At 40.5% G+C, this 19763-nt stretch overlaps 1 protein-coding gene across 2 annotated transcripts in view; it reads left to right on the top strand.

Moving 5' to 3' along the window:
- Positions 1-19763, top strand: part of LOC142152766 (A disintegrin and metalloproteinase with thrombospondin motifs 2-like) — a 775540-nt gene that overhangs the window by 292809 nt on the left and 462968 nt on the right. For both annotated transcript variants that reach the window (XM_075209748.1, XM_075209747.1), the window contains exon 6: positions 1795-1951. In XM_075209748.1, coding sequence (XP_075065849.1) covers positions 1795-1951 — 157 coding nt within the window. The remainder of the gene's footprint in view (positions 1-1794; positions 1952-19763) is intronic.

Genomic DNA, 19763 nt, shown 5'->3' with positions numbered 1-19763 from the left:
GATTTATTATAACCTATGGTTTTTTTTTTAGATCTTTCTATTGGAGACTTTTCATATAATACAGACATTTCAAAAAGACATATGTCAATACAGAACAACAAATCAAATAATAATGGTACATACAAATGTGTGTGCATAGTGGCGTAAATAACAAAATAACTTGAATTCAATTTTATATAGTAAAAATTAAATTTAATAAAACAGAAATGAAATAAGAAAAAAGTGACAACTCATAAGTCTATATTACTAATTACATTGTATTGAATTATAAAAATCCCAGGGGTCTTTTTATCATTGTTGGCTAGTGGGCATCAGTAATAATCATTTTGTAGAAAACAGCTGTTTTCTCCAGATTTTTGTCTTAGTACACAGACTCCTTGATAATTTATTTTTCTAAATATTCAACTAAGGGAAAATCTCTTGTCCTTACACATGGTTTTTATATACTCACCAAGAATAAAAAAAATACAGAATACATTTTGTTTAGGTCAGCCAAAGCTGTGATCAATATACATTATTGTTAGAATATCTGCTTTTAGTTCACTTAAATAAGAAGGTTGGGGACATGAATTAACTTTCTTTAATGCAAAGTCAAAAAAGTTTCCAGTTATCAAACTTACACATTAATATTTGTGGAGTTTAATATTAAATGAGTTATTTATTAAATGTGTTACCTTATCCCAAAACCTGCTTATTTCTTTTAGGAAACTCCCATATACAAGTAAATACATTAACATCTGGGGGTAAATGTATCAAGCTGAGAGTTTTTTGGCGGGTTTGAAAAACCAATCAGATTCTAGCTATCATTTATTTATTATATTCTACAAAATGACAGCTATAATCATCTGATTGGTTGCTCTAGGCAACATCTTCACTTTTCAAACCCACCGGAAAATTCTCAGCTTGATACATTTACCCCCTGGTGGTTCACATATCAAATATGTAATCCTGACTTGCCTTTAACCATATGCTTTCTCTGGCAAAAAGCAAAAAGAAAAGAATATAGCACTACTGGTCAAAATATAAAAATAATCTAATAATATATATAGCTAATGAATTACATAACTTTTATTATTTTTAAAAATACATATATTTAAAACTTGTACCACACTGTGGGGGTCACGTACAGTTGGACATAATCCAACTCATAAGTGCAAAAAATGCTTTTTTATTACTGCGCATGTGTTGTATAAAAAACTCTGGCTCATTCTACTTTCAGACTGGGACATGTCTTCCCATTGCACCTCATAGTTCAGTAAGGGCATGTTAACGCTTCTTATGTACTATGCTGAGGCGGAAATTACTGTAGATATGCCTTATGGAGGGTGTTGTAGGCTGTTTCTTATGTCAAATTAATATATTTTAAAACCTGTGTATATTTATTATTGGCATTTACAAGTGGGCGTACATAATTAATTATTTTTTAGACGTAGGGGCACAAGTAATAATTTATTATATTAGATGGCTAACACTCGTAGTGCGCACTTGTGACACAAGAAGTATCTGTATGCACTGCCTCCCATGTGCATGCTGGCTCTTGTAATTCTACAAGTGCCAGCATGCAAGAACAGTCATTGGCTGTTAGTGCATACTGGCACTTGTAGCGCCACAATTGCTTACACATATCTTTTACACTATTACCATGTTACCAACCAGTTTGGTCCAAACTGCATGCAATTTAGGGGTTTTAAAACCACTACACATCAGCAGCGGTCTGAGTTTTTAGGATTCAATATTCTTCTTCATCCTTGGTATCTGAATACACATAATGTTTAAATTGTTTTTTTTCTATAGTCTTCCAGTTTAATTGAAGTTGGAAATCCCTCACAAAGTTTAGAAAATGTGTGCCGTTGGGCATATCTACAACAGAAACCAGATACTGGACATGCTGAATATCATGATCATGCAATATTTCTCACAAGGCAAGAGTTTGGTCCCACTGGTATGCAAGGTAAATATATAATTTCAATGCAGCAGCATACACAAACACTGCAGCCAATACAGTAACCAGAATTAAATTTTTTGTTCCATAATATAAAATGGACAGGGAAAGAGTTTGGGTTTGTGGGCCATTATCAAGCATACAACTTTATTAATTTTGAATTGCTTTTAGAAGGGTAAAATGTGGAAGTATACATTTTTTTCAAAAATATGTTATAATAAATGTTTTGGTTTAACCTTAATTTATATTATGCTTCAAACACAAACTGCTATATCTCCCTTTGTAAGCCCTTCCTTCTGCCTCTAATACAATCCGCAAATTGGCTACAATCACCTTAGCTGTAAAGGCTCCCTCATTATAAGTGTTTTCCATGGCTTGCCTGGTGTAACTATCCTCATGCAGTGGTCAACTCATAGGTAACTTTAGTGTTACCCATAACAGCCCGTCAGATTATAATATTCTATAAAGGTACAGGAATGTGAACATTTTTTTAATGGAATTAGTATATGTTTTTCATATTCTAGTCAAAAATCTTTATTTAGATTGTAAAAATTCCCATTTGCCATGCTTTCTTAAAGCTGCACTATGACTTGCAGAAAATATGTTTGCGTGCATCTCTCCCTAGCCAAAGCCCTTTTCCTTCTAGTCTCAGCTGAAACTGGGGGTAAAGTGGACAAGTCACAAGTCAAAATCAAGAGTTGCTGGCTCACGATAAAACCTTGTACCTGCAAACCCTTTTCTGTGGCCTTTTAAATCTGGTGAACTAAATTGATTTGCTGGTTCTCCCTTACAAAAATATGCACATTACCTTTTTGGAAGTATGAGCAGTGGCTCCAACCATCTATTTCACTGGGAATTGCCCAGCTCATTGACAAATGCCTCAGACGACATGTATTGCTCTTAGCTAAGTACCAGAAATTTGTCAATACGTCTCTGGTGTGATGGTAAGGCATTTTATGGAGGCCTTTTTTGACTGCACCATAATCCGCCCAGTCCTCCGGGGCCACTCCAAGATATGCCTCCACGACACTTTCCAGCAGTGTGGAGACCAGACCACCAAACAATTCATCCAGTCACTTTTGGGAAAATCATGAGATCTACAGGTCATCTCAAACACCTGCAGGTGCCCATTAATGTACTGAATACCGCCCCCAGATTTTGTCAACAATTAACAATTTTTAGCCAACAGATTATGTGTGTTTATTTCGAAAACTATACATCTGGACTAGGTGAGTTTTGTCTTCATTAGTAAGGTTAGAGACAATAGAAATAGAGCTATAAATCTCATACAGAATACACGGTTGGGGACCAAACCCATGACGCAGTTGTCCACTGATGCGTAAAAGACTGTCACCTTGGTAAACTAGGGTGGCTTAGAAAATTGTTTGGTTTGGTTTCTTGGCTTGTTTTCATGTCCACGGGGTTAAATTTCAGTTAATTGAGTACTTTGTGACAAAACAAAGTTGCCCCACCCTTCCTTTTATAGATAAGATTGAACCAGATATACATGGTGTTGAACTTGGGGAGTCTCGACATAAGTAATCCAATGAATGTAGCTAATTTATTTTTTTTGCCTCTTCTTTACCATATGTCAATCCAAATTATAATTCAAGAATGTAGTGCTTTTGGTATACTTACTAGTCTCAAAATCAATTTCAATAAGTCTGAGACAATCAATGTTTCACTGAAATAGGCCAGAGTTGAGCTAATGTTGAGACCCTTTGCATTAAATTGGGCAAATGACGCTATACAATTTCAGAAGACAACTCTCTGCAGACTTATGGAAAATATTTCAAATTCATTTCTCCCATTTCTGGCAATGATTAAAGTGGACCTTAAGCAGTGAGACCACTTCTAATTTTCTTATTATGGATGTTGTAATGTCATTAGGATGAATGTTCTCCCCTGCCTCCTTATTGCAAACACACCCTATTTATCTTCTTGTTTCTGTGTGCTGATAAATCCCTCTTTATTGAATTTATATTGTTGGATAAGTCCCCTGAGCATTCCTAAACTGTACAGTATGATAGATTACACGAGACACTAAAAGCATAATTTGTGGTTTCAAATTACACATAATGGACACACCCCTTTCCTTCCTGCCATGGATAGACCATACATTTACTCCATCTCTATGCTCTCACCTGACTTTAGAGTCATCTACCTCTAGAATGAGTAAATATAGACTGACAGCTCTCATTTCCCCTTTACCCTTCTCTTTGTACTATAGAATTTGTTATCATGCATTGCCTTCAGGGTTCAATAAGAAGTCATCACAACCTTGGTTGGTTCAGTTTGAATTGTGAATTTTACACTCAATGATTGAAACTGGATTGGCCTCACTAAAGTAAATTAAGTCTTACCTAAATAATCCCAATGTGAATGATTTGTACTTCCAGCCACTTCCTGCAATCCTTATCTTAGAAACATTTATCCATATATTATTATATCATTCCTTTTAAATATTTTTGTAAAACCTTGGGATGGGTGCCCCATCTCAAATGTCCAACTTATTAATCTCCCATGGGGATACATTTTTGCCTCTGTGTTGAGAAATGGGAAGAGGATTTACATGCTCACCCTTCAAGAAAAGAATGGGAGGAGATATTCTTCTCTCACAAGTCTTCATTCTTTAGCTGCTTCGAGGAAGTTGGTTTTATAGTTCCTATATCTTACAGATATTGTAGGGTTCTGCCGGTATCACATAAAATGTTTCGATCGGTATCCCAAATGTGCTGGAGATTTGGTATTGAGTGGGGTACTCTGCTTCATATAGTTTGGGATTTTTCTTTGGTAAAATCCTTCGGCAAAAATGTGATTAAGATCATATATGAAGTCACTGGTGTTTCCTTACTACTTGAAACAGCCTTTTATCTACTTCACCAGCATAATTTCAAGGCTAGCACATATAAACATTTCCTTTTAATTTACACAAAATTGGCAAATACCTCAACTGCTAAGCAGTAAGCAACCTGTGTTAATGATATTTTACCATATTCGCTTCAGTCTGTCCCCCTTGCTTGCATACAAAGACTTGCTATGTTGTGAATCCATTATAATCAACACATAACCCTTTTAAATTAGGCTAACATTGAGATGGACCTTCCATCATTGTACACCTAAACATCCTTCTCTTATATTATGTCTTTTGAAGTGAGATTAAATGAAGTGTAATTGGCAATTCAGGTGATTTATAAGTTTTGAAATAATATACTAATTCTACTAGCTCATTTCTAGATACATTTAATGGTCACCTCAGGGCCTACCCATATTCTATGCATTCATACTATTTTTGCCCAGTTTATTACTACCTCTAAATAAAGTTTCACGCTCACTTTGATGGGAATTTCCTACCCCTGAAACCTCGTTCAGCTTTCCTCTTTCTCCTTACCTTCTACAGCTTATACTTCTTACCTTACTAATCGATTGGTGAAATCATGATGCCATATAATAATAATAATTAAGCAAGACATCATATATTATATAGATCTATTTTTATCTTAATGTGCCTGTTTTTATTTACATTTGAACATAACTTTCCAATTGCCAATATTGGGTGGTAGGATTATGAATTTCTTCTTCTTTTCTTGGTATTTGAGGAAGGCATCCCTTTTACATGCCAGTGTGTATATATATATATATATATATATATATATATATATATATATATTATACACATGATAAAAATGCTATTTGAGATACAAGGACATGGAAGGATATAAGAAGATTTCATATCTTCTGGAGTACTGTCAAGTCCAGTATAAGGGAATGAAGAGAATGTGGAAAATATTGAATGTGTCTAGAAGATGCTGTCCTCCAAAACGAATCATGTGTTCATGAAGGGTGTCATGCACCAGGCTCAGGTCCTGTTACTTACCTCTTTGCTGTCTTTCTAATCTGTCCTTGTGGTCCGCAGGCTCTGCTGGTCTCAGATCTCACAGCAGGATGTTGCTCAGTCTGTCCCCACTCCAGAGATCCTTCCAAAACCAGTACATGGGTGCTTCCATTTTGGATTCAGTCACCTGCTTTTCCTCAGCCTATCAAACTACTGCTTCAGCTCAGCTGTCTGCAGCTTTCAATCAGGGAATATCAGTCTTCAGTTCAGGGTTCCCTCCAAAACCAGCTCCTGGGTGCTGCCATCTTGGATCTAGTCACCTGGTCCATCTCAGCCAGTTAGAGTGCTGCTTCAATCCAGCTGACCGTAGTCTCTAATCAGGTAACACCAACTAGTATAAAAGTACTTCCTGGATCTCCTACCTGCTGTTACCCAGTGCAACGTTGAATCTTCAAGCGCCAACCTGGTTCCCAGCAGTTTGCAGTCTTTTCTGTTGTTCCAGCTCAGACAGTACAGTCTGCATTCTGGTTCCAATCCGGTCCAGCATTCTGGTTTCTGCCTGGTCTCCTCTGCTAGTCCAATTACCATCTGTACCAGTCCTTTCACTTAAATGCAAAGAAACATAATCGGGCCACCCAGCTTTGTGTACGTAATCACCAGCTTAGCTCCAGAGACAACCCAGTTTGGGAACAGACATATCCTCAGTCGTGATAAAGGGCACTTGTTATAGAAATCAAGAGGTCTATAACAACTCAGACCTACAATCTTTCTTTGCAGAGATGGGATAAACTGTCTATGGAACAACAATAGCCCAGATAATTAACAAATTTGCTCTTTTTGGGAGGGTTGCAAAAAGAAATCTGTCACGGACACTAGGAATCTTGCCCAGGATCTCACCAGTTGACTATGCTTACCAGAGAGGTGGAGTATGCACAGCGGTCCTCTGGCAGCAGGGTGAGTAGTGGAACGTATATAACAGCAGATGGAGAGAGGATGCCAATGGAAATGATGATAGTCAGTTACTTGCAGCTATACTGGTAAATGAGTCAGCGACTTGCAGCTATATTGGTAGATGAGTCAGCGACTTGCATCTATAGTGGAAAGGCAGGTTTGAACCACGGAGACCAGGTTGGACGTGAGCAGGTGAAGGAAGGTAACAGGAGAGTCAGTGGTCTGCGTACAGCAAGTTGTACCACTGCTATGGTGAGAAGACTTGTCCAGGTGCAGGTAGGTAGCGGGGAAGTCAGTGGTCTGCGTACAGCAAGTTGTACCGCTGCTATGGTGAGAAGACTTGTCCAGGTAGGTAGCAGGGAAGTCGGTGGTCTGCGTACAGCAAGTTGTACCACTGCTATGGTGAGAAGACTTGTCCAGGTGCAGGTAGGTAGCGGGGAAGTCAGTGGTCTGCGTACAGCAAGTTGTACCACTGCTAGTAAGTGAAGAGTAGTTCAGGTGCGGATGAGTGGAGGCATGCAAAGAGTCAATGACGGTATGAAGACACTGAGAGCACAGAGGAACTTGTTCCAAACAGATATGCAGCATTTACAGCTAATCGTCTATAATGGTATGTATACCGCTGCTGAGTAGAGAGGTTTGCACAGAGCGGATATGCGGGATAATAACTGATAGTCAATCACAAGTATGCATATCACTGCTGAGTAGAGAAGCTTGTTCCAAACAGATATGCAGCGTAACAACAAATAGTCTATAGCGGGTATCGATACCGCTGCTGAGTAGAGAGGCTTGTCCTAAGCGGATATGCAAGGTAACAGTTGATAGTCAATAACAAGTAACCATACCGCTGATGAGTAGAGAAGCTTGTCCACGAGAATATGCAGGCACAGCAGGGACGCTGAACGGCTGTAGTGGGTATGGGAACTGCAGGTGAGCAGGGCAGGTAATCAGAAGCCAGCTGAGGACACGAGCAGGATACAGGAGTCTGTAGCGGGTATGAGAACCGCTGATGAGCAGAGCAGGTAATCCAGAAGCCAGCTGAGGACACGAGTAGGATACAGGAATCAGTAGCGGGTATGGAAACCACCGATGAGTGGCACAGGTAATCAGCAGGAAGCTCAAGACACTAGCAAGACACAGGAGATACCTTCAGAGACTCACAGGGAATGAGACTCAAGATCAGGCAATGAGGTAATGAGCACAGGTGCCTTAAATGGAGAGGTGCCTGATCCACCAATGAGATTAAAAGCAAAGGTCATAAGTTCTTGGATGCTGCGCATGCGCAGTGCATCAAGATGGCGGACGGCAGAGGCACTCACGGTCCGGTGAGTGACAAAATCAAATGAAAGAGAACTCATATGAAATATCAGCTGAACATTACAAAAAACATGTGGGAGACACACATTATCAAGTGGAAGAAGATAATGTGGCCTGATGAGACCAAGCATGAACTTTTTGGGAATTAGGTAAAAGCCAAAACTGCCCGAATGTCAGAATGCTGGAAAGAGTCAGCTTCCGACAGCGCTCACTGCTGCTTGGTGTATTTAGTGATACTTGCTGTGTCTTCTCTCCATGTATAGTGCATAATGTTCTGCTGCACAGATTTGTTCTCTGCACTGTGTGTAATGTTATTATATATATTCTTCCATCTTTGGCACAACCATTTTACATTTTATATTGCTTATGTATATTTATATATCTAAATATTTATATATCATAGCTTTATAACTTAGCCAACCATTACGGCTGCCAGAATTGGGCTCGAAGTATTTTAGACAATTATTCCAAGATCCGGAATGGGGCTCTGAGTACATTATTTATCCATCCCGGTTTTCGGAATAGGCCTTAGAGTACCCTAATCATCCATTCCGACTGCCAGAATGGATGTCTGAGGACCTTAGCCATCCATTGCGGATGCCAGAATGGATGTCAGTGTACCTTAGCCATCCATTCTGGGTCCTGAATAAGGATTTGTTTATATTAATCATCCTTTCCGAGTACCTCAGCTATCCAATGAAAAATATTTTCTTTTATATAAATACACCTGGATACAGCCCTCTTTACCCTTCTTTATTACTCATCTAGGAGGGACAACAGGAACTGGGTGGGCACAGGTTTGAGGCATAATATGATCTGGGGCACTACTGTGTCTCATAACACGAATGTTTATTTCTTGGTCCCATACTATTAATATTATTATATTAGTGTGATAAATTGAGAAATAATAAATATATATACACAGTGGTCAAAGAGGAAATTTAGTAGTGGCAGTATGGAAAATGTAAAAGAATGGAATTTGATAGTTATATGATCAAAACAGCAAAAAAAAAGTGGCCACTGCACACACTTTGACCACTAATATACACATACATACACACTATAATATATTTATCTTGTGAATAGCGTGCAAACAGATGGCTCCTCACACAGGTTTTTTTCTGAAGCACTTTGAGGTTTATTTTACACCAGGTGCTCCATCTGGTCTTCTGCTCTGTGTGTGTGTGTGTGTGTGTGTGCGTGCGCAGATTTAACCCTCTCTGCACCTTTAGGCTGTGGTTTCCCTGAGAAACCACCACTCTTTCCTCTATTAGATGGTGACAAAGTGTCCCAGTTGCCCAATATATATATATATATATATATATATACACACATATATACACACACACACACATGCACACATATCTACACACATACACACACTCTATATGGACTAAAGTATTCGGACACTTGACCATTACACCAACAGGGACTGTAATGACATTGTATTCAAATATATATACTTTAATATGGAGTTGGTCCCTCTTTTGCAGCGATAACAGCTTTCACTCTTCTTAGGTGCCTTTCCACGAGATGATGGGAGTGTTTCTGTGGGAATTTATGCCCATTCATTCTGTAGAACATTTATGAGGTCAGGCACTGATGTTGGACAAGAAGGCCTGGCTCACAATATCCTTTCCAGTTCACCCAATGGTTTTCGATGGGGTAGAGGTCAGGGCTTTGTGTGGACCAGTCAAGTTCTACCACACTGAACTCATCAAACCATGTCTTTGTAGTCCTTGCTTTGTCCACTGGGGCACAGTCATGTTGGAATAGAAACGGGGCTTCCCCAAACTGTTCCCACAAAGTTGGAAGCATAGCATTGTTGAAAATACTGAAGCATTAAGATTGTCCTTCACTGTAGATAAGGGGCCTAACCCAAACTCTGAAAAATAGCCCCATTTTTCTGTCAATCATCCACCCAACTTCACAGTTGGCATAATGCAGTCAGGCAAGTAACATTCTCCCGACATCCACCAAACCCAGACTCGCTCATCTGACTGCCAAACAGAGAAGCGCTATTCGTCACTCCACAGATCACGTTTCCACTGCTCCACAGTCCAGTGTCTGTATGTTTTACACCACTCCATCCAATGCTTGGCATGCTTGGCATGCAGCTGCTTGGCCATGGAAACCCATTCCGTTTAGCTCCCGCCCCACAGTTTTTATGCTTTCATTAATGCCAGTGGAAGTTCAGAACACTTCAGCTATTGAATCAGCAGAGTGTTGGCGACTTTTATGCACCATGTGCCTTAGCAGTCATTGACACCGCTCTATGATTTTAGGTGGTCTTGCGCTTTGTGGATGAGATGCTGTTGGTCCTAAACACTTCTACTTTCTAATAATATTACTTACAGTTGACCGTGGAATATCCAGCAGGGATGAAATTGCACAAATCATCTTATTGCAAAGGTGGCATCTTATCACAGTACCATGCTTGAAGTCACTGAGTTCTTCAGAGCGACCCATTTCATAGAAAAAGGTTGCTGACCCCTGATCTAGATATAGACAAACCTTGGAATAAAGCTGAGTGAATTCCAGCAGAACAATGAATCAAAGCATATATTAAAATAAACTTTGGAATAGTTTAATTACATAACCAAAAAAACTTGTAGAGTAGCCCAGTCAAATCCCAGACCTTAATCCAATCATGAGTATGTAAAATTACTTGAAAATTTCTGCTGAACAATGATGCAGTATGTTGCAATATCTGCTTGCAATGGTTGAAAATTGAAATGTTCACATGTGAAAAGTTGGTGAAGACTTACCCAAGTAAACTTAGAACTGTAATCACAGCTAACGGTGTATTTACCAAGTACTGAAATAAGTGGTGGGTGAATACTGTTTTTTGTTAGTAATTAATTAATAAAAACTTTGACATATTTTGTTTATATGACCTCACAATATTCTTTGTTACAGTTAATAACTTGAATATTTTTTATATTGCCACTGCATGTGCATATGTCTGCTATTTTTTTTTATGTCAGTACTTCATTTTTGGCATAGAGAGACCTTTGTATCTGTACATCTGTCTCATGAACTTCTACGGATATGCTGTCTTTGCAGGGTTCCATAAGTTCTAAATTGTATCATGGCCAGGTAAATTGTCATATTTTGGTACTGTGCCTACTTCACAGTGAATACCTTTTTTTATTTTCACTCTTCCCAAGTGAATTATATGTAACCTCAGCTGCCGAGCATAGATTATAAAACACTATTTAAGCTTGTGCCAGAGAGGACTACATTTCCCATTATTTCCTGGGAGGATATTGCACAAGCACGCTGGATGGAAAGAGGGAAGCTGGGAGAGAACTTTATGGTTTTATTGGTCTCAACAAGAGAGATTATCTGTTGCAAAAGCCAGCGGAGAGTTTAACGAGAGTTTAACCGTTGTGCTGGAAGTTTCCCAGAGGGAGAGAGACGACTGATCAATCTGAGGATTGAGACAGATCTGTGAGAAGCTGTATCTGTGGAGATTAGATTATTAGTGTTTAGAGACATGAATGAAGAGAAACCGCTGTGAGAAGCAGTGAGAAAAGTAATATTTGTATAATCAAACCCGGGTTATTGTGAATAAAACTAAAAAACTGTAATATACTTATATAGCAGAAATCTGAAGTGAAAGGGAACTATAGAGTGAACACACCTGTGTCAGGAAGTTCAGAGACTGAGTTATAAATTGGTGCAATATATCATCTGCATCATCATCATATAGATTTCAGACTGAGGCTATATATCAGTTCAATATATAATCCACACTTGTCCACTCTTCCAGACTGTCCATGAGACTCTAGAACATACTTGCCAACTTTGTGACTCTGTTCTCCGGGAGATCCTAGAGGACAGGTCATGTGACGGGTAGGAGGGGAAGTTGCTACGTCTTTGCATCACCATAGCGCTGCCCCCACTATAAATGCCAAAAATTATAATAGCGGGGGCAAGACTAAATGACACGATTAAGCCCTGCTCCCGATATTCAATGCCATGAATTTCGACATTTTTTAGGATCTGGGAGATAAGCCTACTCTTCCGGGAGGACTCCCCATAATTCGGGAGCCTCCTGGAAATTTCGGGAGAGTAGGTAAGTATGCTCTAGAATTCTGGGTAAGTCTCGAGGACACCAGAGAGAGCAGACCATTCTCCCACATTCTGCCCACTTCATAGTAAAGTGAGCAGGATGGGAGCCTTCATGACGCAATTCACAGTGAATCGCACCATTTTGGCCCCGCCCCTGTGGTAAAATGTTGCCACGCCCTGCCTCCTTCCATTCTCGCATTTCCCCTTCGGAATCTCCCAGATAGTAATAAGTTGGCAAATATGATATAATCGACTTCACTATTAATACTGAGACGGAAGGAAACATATACATCTAACTGAGTGAAAAGAAACTACCAACTGTAACAGAAGTGGAACTAACGAGTTGTGGGCAGATAAGCAGGGAGAAGGGAACAGGGGCCCACAGCTCGCTAGTTCCCCATGCATCGGGACTCATTAATTTAATGGGCCCTGGTGAACTGCAACCGCTGCACCAATGGTAGTTCCGCCACCGAACTGTAATATATGTGCATCAACAACAGCCTAGCCAGGAATTGTGTGGGACTACCTGAATCATCACCTGTGAACTGTTTCTAGATAACCGTCTTGTAACGCGAGTTAAAATTTATTATTAAAAAATAGTATATATATATTTTCTGTAAAATATAGAGACTTTATATTAAGTGGTGATCTATTTACTTGCTAAAACATAAAAAAAAATCAATAATTTGTTTACATTTTCAAAGTAAATATTTTTCTAAAGAAAAACCTTTTGTGTGTCAGTGTTGTGCGAGGTTTGTGTGGTCACAGCAGGTCGCCAAGTAGCTCTTCTGGTCATATCATCCACATCTCTACAGACCATTAATAGAAGACTTGGTGGAGGCACTGCTCAAGTGAGAAAGTGATACACACACAAAAAAATTATAGATACATCCCTCAGCTGGAGCAATGGGTGTTACATATATATTTTTGTGACCAATAGAGCTTTCTTTTAATAAACAATTTTTTTATTCCATTAGCTAGTTCTCCTGAACATATGTATGTGGATGTGATAGGGAATTTAGTTTTAAACTCAGTAGAACAGTTTCTGGACATTATTTTGAAAATTGGACTATTATATTCTAGTGGTTATGGAAGTTTTAATGAATATTAGGGATTGACCACAGTGTATTAGTTTTTTTAACTTCAATAGTATTTTTATTATTTTTTCAAATTTTTAAGGGGTACAAAAAATAGAGAAGGGGGGGTGGATTGAAAGGACAAAAAAATAAGAAGGGAAGGAGGGGTATGTAGCTATGTAGTGGGAGGGAACACAGTACACAATACCATATCTGTAATACACTTTATAGAAATGGTCAAAAGCTATGTAAGCCACTTATTCACAAAAAGCAGGAGAAACACAGTATCCATGGTCAGCCACCCGAAGGGATTTATGGAATCTCGGGGGGGGGGGGGGGGGGATTCATTCAGCGAGGATGGTGGAAGAGGCGGAATATTATTAGGTTTCACCGAAGTCGCCCCCTCATCTTCTGTAATATACTCGTGCCAACTAAACCATCTCATTAGGGGTGAGGAAGAGGAGGTAGGATACGACATATTCACAGTCTCCATTTCAAAGCTATACTGTACTTTGGCCACCACCTTCTTTAGTGAAGGAGGAAGTGGGGATTTTTTTTCAGTTTTGTGCTAAAGAAGCTCTTGCGGCAATCAAAATGTGACTGAACACATATCTAGCATGAAATGGGAACTGTGGAGGAAAGTGGTGCAACACGGCAACTTCAGGAGCAGGATCAATACTCTGGGCAGTAACTTTATTGGCCAGCTCAAATACTTGCTCCCAAAAGGGTTGTATGAGAGTGCAATTCCAGAATATGTGCATTATGTCCCCTGGAATACCACATTGTCTCCAGCAAAATTTCGACTGAGCAGGCCACATTTTATGGAGTCAGGTCGGAGTGAGGTACAACTTGTTGATTAGTTTCACCATCATTTCTGTATGATTCATACATTTAGACATTTGAAATGAGTTAGCAAAAATGTTTTCACATTGCTTGTTAGTTAGATTAATACAGAAATCTGCTTCCCATTGCAACTGGATTCTAGTCTTGGTTTCCGACGGGGCTGGCAGAAGATAGTTATGCCAAAAGGTCAAAAGGTCTGTTAGGAACCCCTCCAGCCGGCACAACACAACCCAGAATCTACTCTGCCAGTCAGGTGTTCACTGGAGCCCCTGATGGTGGGGACAGACTGGGCCGCAGACTGACAGAGGGTCGTGAAGTGCGTACCAGCTGGGGAGAACCCAGGCAAGAGGAGTCAGGTCCACGCAGAGGTCAAGGGCCGGCAGCAGACAACAGTATAGATGAACAAGCTGAGGTCAGGGGTCACAGGCAAATAGCAGAACGGGTAAACAGGCCACAGATCAGGGTCACAGGAAACACGAGCAAGGTCCAAATCAAAGCCAAGGGTCATACACGGAGAGTCAAATAGAGATATCAGGATACAGGACAGGAACTAGCAGGTTAGCAGACTGGAACACAGGAGCTATAACCGGCAATGAGGCAGCAGACCTCATTGCCTTAAATACCAGTGGCCACCAATCAGAGCCTAGCTCTAAACCAGACACAGCCCCCAGCATAATTAATAGGTTGCATTAATTAGCCCACAGGCTAGAACATATGGTGAGCGCTGCGCCCAGCTTCCTCTCATTGCCGGGACGCAGCGCTGAAGCGTCCTCTCGTTGCCCCGGCAACGACCGGGTCAGGGCCGGAAGTGACGTCCCGGTCGCCATAGCGACGGCCGGGACGCAGGTGAGTGAGTCGCGGCGGCTGGGCACCGCCGCGGCTCGTAACAAGGTCTAATGGTTCCTTTTGTTAACTGCATGTGCATCAGGGCTGGGGCATGGGTCACACCCAAGCCTTGTCTGTGGAGGGCTGTAAACCAGTGTCTAAGCTGTCGATATTTATAAAATTCCTGGGCAGGGAGGTGGAACTCTTCCCGTATTTGTGTAAAAGAGAGTAAACTCTGTCCCACAAGTAAATCAGAAAGTGAAATGGCCCCATTCATTATCCAGAGATTAAGGTTTAAGTCTGGGATACATTTGGCAATATCTGCTAATGAGATATTTTTGTTAGGAACCTTAATGTCTTGATTAGTCTCCAAAAAACTGCCCCGCACTGCTAGGGAGTCTTTAGTTGTTCGTGGAAGATGAACAGGCGACGGACGCCGGGCTTTAGGAACTTAGAACAAATCTGCCAATGGGAACTGTAAATTCAGTGCTTTTTCTAGGTTGACCCATGGTTTCTTTTCTGGGGGCAGGGACCAGTCTCTGAGTTGAGATAATAGACAAGCATTATGATATTTACATAAATTTGATAAGGCCAAACCACCTTGTTGTTTCTGACCTTTTCTGACACCTCCTGCTTAAAACCCGAAAAGTCAGAAGGATCGTGAGGCTACGCTTTCACGGTCTGTATTCATACTGAAAATCAAGATCAAGCGAGCTTTTGCCCTTCTGCTCCATGGGAGGTTTCTGTCCTCCCTAAGCTCGCCTTAGAACACCTGCGTTACGGTTTGACAGGTGTACCGCCCCAGTCAAACTCCCCACCTGCCACTGTCCTCTCTCATTTGAGAGCCAGTTATATGAGGGGGTTTAAGTTTCCAAACATATGTGGTCATAATTGATTGCAGTTTATCATACAATGGTTTAGGAATGATTGCAGGTATGGTTTGAAATAAATACATAATTTTTGATAACAAAAATTAAGGCATCTTGAAGGCTGCCAGCCTTCCCAGCCAGGAGACCTCATAGCAGACCCAGGATTTAGTTTACGTAAAGAGTTGCTGTATTAAAATTTAAATTAATTGTATTATCCAAGGTTGGCGGGATTTGAATGCCTAGGTACGGAAGTGCTATTGTTTTCCTAGAGTAGTGAAAGGTCTTTTTAAGGTGCCCTACCTTCAAAGGGGGATATTTCTTGGGAGGGCTTCCGATTAGGATGTATTTAACTTGTAATAAGAAGCGCGACTATAGGTGTCAAGGGTATTATGTAGGGCCGGCAGCGAAGTCTCCTGGCTAGTCACATCATCTGCAAACAGACATAACTTGCGTGAAGTGCTCTTAATGTTGATACCTGAAAACAGAAGTGAGGATCTAACAGTTATCACAAGGGGTTCCATTGCTAAAACAAAGATCAGTGGCGACAAGCGGCAGCCCTGTCTTGTTCCATGTATCCCCAATGTAACCTATCGAAAGCCTTCTCCGCATCAAGGGAGAGGGCAAGGATTTCTGATCGGTTTTCTGACGCCCCTTCCTAAAATATTAAGTACCCTCCGTGTATTATCTGAGGCCTGGCGCCCCAGTACAATACCCACCTGTCAGGGTGAATCAGAGCCAGGAGAAGCACATTGAGTCTATTCGATATCAATTTAGCATATATCTTGATATCAGAGTTTAAAAGGGCTATTAGTCTGTAGTTAAGACATGAGGCAGGGTCCTTCCCCGGTTTGGGAATAGTAACTAGCTGAGACTCCAACATTTCAGGTGGAAATGACCCTTGTGTTGTACCCTCATTAATAGCCATTTATATATCCATCAGGTCCCGGAGCCTTGTCCCTAGGAAGGCTCTGAATGACTGCCAAGATATCAGCTTGGGACCAAGGGACAGACAGGGCGGCCGCAGTCTCTGGATCAATTGTAGGAATGTGTAAGCTACTTAAGAAACTATCTATGTCTGATGGGCTAGGTTGATTTGTAGCACTATCATCCTTTAGATTGTAAAGCTTGGAGTAATATTATGCAAACATATTGGCTATGTCCCTAGGGTTAGAAAGTTTTTTTCTTGTGTTGTCTATCAAATATTTAATTCTAAGTTGAGCGCGTTGGCCTCTAAATTTTCTAGCCAGAAGTTTCCCCGCCTGGTTTCCTGCAACATAAAATCTTTGACGCAATCTTGTCAATGCTAGTTGAGTTTTAGACATTAGCAATTTCTGGAGATGACCCCGGGCCTATTTTCAATTCCTTAGAGGGATGTTCTTTATTTTGAAATTCTAACTTTTGCAACTTTACCTCTAACTCATTTTGAACATGGGCATTAGCTCTTTTCAAGCGAGACCCAGTCTGGACCACTACCCCCCTCAGAACAGCTTTCAAAGCATACTAGAAATAAAAAATGTTTGTATCAGCTGGGGAATTAGTTTGACAATATTGCTTGATGGCATTTTTAAAATCTAATTTAGCTTCTAAAAGGGTTAGGAGATATGTCGGCATACGCCACGGCCTAGGAGGTACATAGGCTCTATCACACTGTCATGACCAGAGTACTGGGGCATGGTCTGACCATGTCATTGATGAGCGTTTAATCCATTTAGTAGCCTGAAGTGTCCACTTGTCAGTAATTATGAGATCTATACGTGAGTATGAATTATGGACGGGGGAAAATATGTGTAGTCTCTACCATTGGGTGCCGAGGTTCTCTATACATCGTATAGATCATGTTCTGCCATTAATTTAGTAAAAGCTAGAGAGGGGCCCGATATATTCGTAGGAGAAGAAAAAATCAAAGAAGGGGATGACTTATCTAATTTTGGATCGGCAACTATGTTAAAGTCCCCCATTGCGATCAACCCCCCTCTCTATGTTGCTCAATTTCCTGAAAGGGTCCTTTCAAAAAGGGATCTGTCTGGAGTTTGGGGTATACAGTGAGACTAGGGTAACTAGTTTATTAACCAATAAGCAGATGAAGATCAAGTATCTACCCGCCTTGTTCACTATAGTCGATTTATGTATAAATGCAACTCTATTACTAAATAATATAGCCACCCTGTTACGTTTAAGAGTTACAGGCTACTATGTCAGCTTTAAGTTTATAAAATGAGCTAATCTCCGCTTATTTTGGGAGTTTAAGCCCCTAGCATTTTGGGTAAGAAAATTAACCATCTGTAGCAATAACGCTAGCTATGGGGACTCTCAGCTGACTATCAGATGTTAACCAATGACTCGACTCAAAAAGTAGCCAACTAAGATCAGAATTGAGACAGTAAAAGGGTAGAAGACCGTCCGTTTGTATTAAAGTTTCCCATGGACAGGAAGGCAGGGAGGTAGGAAAGAAGATGTGGGAAGAAAGAAACAGAAGAATGAAACTAAGATAACCCAAAACATTGGGCTAGAGTATTTGCTGGTAGGGAAGGGAAAAAGACCAGCAAATTAAGTAACTAGGGGCGACCTGGGCCTCTATAGAGTCACCTTATCTACGCCCACCCATCAACCTATCAACCCAAATAAGAACAAACATGAACTATTCAGAAAAACTCTATCTTACATAACCCACTCTAACATTAAAGATCTGGCACAGTATATAAGTTGTACCTTAACCATCAAATGACAAACAACGACAGGAACCTCTAATAAATGCACTCTCTCTCGTCCAAGTGAAGACCGTTGTCCTTACGCATTACTCCCGGCGCCTACAGAAAAATAAAAGCTAGGAAGAAGACCACCTAAAGAGAAGTAGCCGTTTCATCTACTAGGGACCAGCCTGCTGAATGTAACTCCTCATAGCACACTCCTGAAAGGTCTATGATGGTGTCTTTAAAACTAACGTCATATAGTTTTATAGCATTTTAAATAAAAGTATCTGTACAGGTGCAGAGAAGTGGCAAATTTCAACTATATCTTGCCTCTGCTTATTTTGACCAATCTTGTCCAAGACATAGTCTAGAAGTTGAGGCCGGTTCAGGAACCGGGATATCTCAAGATTTCAGTAAAATCTCCCCATTAGCCACTGAGGAAACGACAGGTGTAACATTAAATCTCTGGATAATTTGCTTAACAGGGAATCCCCGTTTATACGTGATATCCTGATCTCTCAAGGCTTTAGTTATGACGTGGAAAGATCTACGTTTAGTTATCGTTATCGTGGCATATGAAAATTCTTGGAAAATCTGAAGGTTGCGTAGATGATCAGCATTGACCCCTGATCTACATGCTCCCAATATATGCTCCTTAACCTGAAATAAATGGATCCTCAAAAGAGTGTCTTTAGGCACATTGTCTGGAGCTGATCTGGGTTTGGGGAGCCTATGGATGTGATCTATCATCAGATCCTGTTCCGTTACTTCAGGTAATAATTTGCGGAAGAGCTCAGTGACATAGGGGAGAAATTCAGAAGGAGTGACTGAATCTGGAATACCTCTAATCCTAATATTATTACGTCTAGATCTGTCTTCCATATCTGTGAATTTATCTTGATATGTATGAACTTCTTCTTGTAACTTTTCATGCTCCATTATGAGGTTATTGTGGGACACTATCAACTCCTCCATTTTATCTTCAATATGACTGGTGCGTCCACCCAGTTGGGTAACTTCCCAATGTATTTCCTTTATAGATGATCTCATTTCTGACAGAATTTCAGTTTTAAATAGAGATAACATGCCCCGTCAGGCAAGTGCTGTAGTCTGCAGTTCTTCGGTGAGCAGCATGTCACTTAGGGAGGTATCGGTGGGCGCAGCGATGAGTCCACAACAGCGTGTTTGTCAGGCCTCTGATAGAGGTCGGGTATTGGGTCCACGGATACGGGAAACACTTTTTTTTGTTCCCTTTAGGGTAACCATGAGGGTTTTCCAGGCTGGTATCCTATATTTGAGAGAATATATCCCAGTTTTTCTCCTTAAGTTTTGGTCTGG

Source organism: Mixophyes fleayi, chromosome 4, assembly GCF_038048845.1.
Source record: "Mixophyes fleayi isolate aMixFle1 chromosome 4, aMixFle1.hap1, whole genome shotgun sequence".
In the NCBI taxonomy this organism is placed as follows: Eukaryota; Metazoa; Chordata; class Amphibia; order Anura; family Limnodynastidae; genus Mixophyes; species Mixophyes fleayi.
This window is presented reverse-complemented; position numbering and strand designations above follow the sequence as displayed.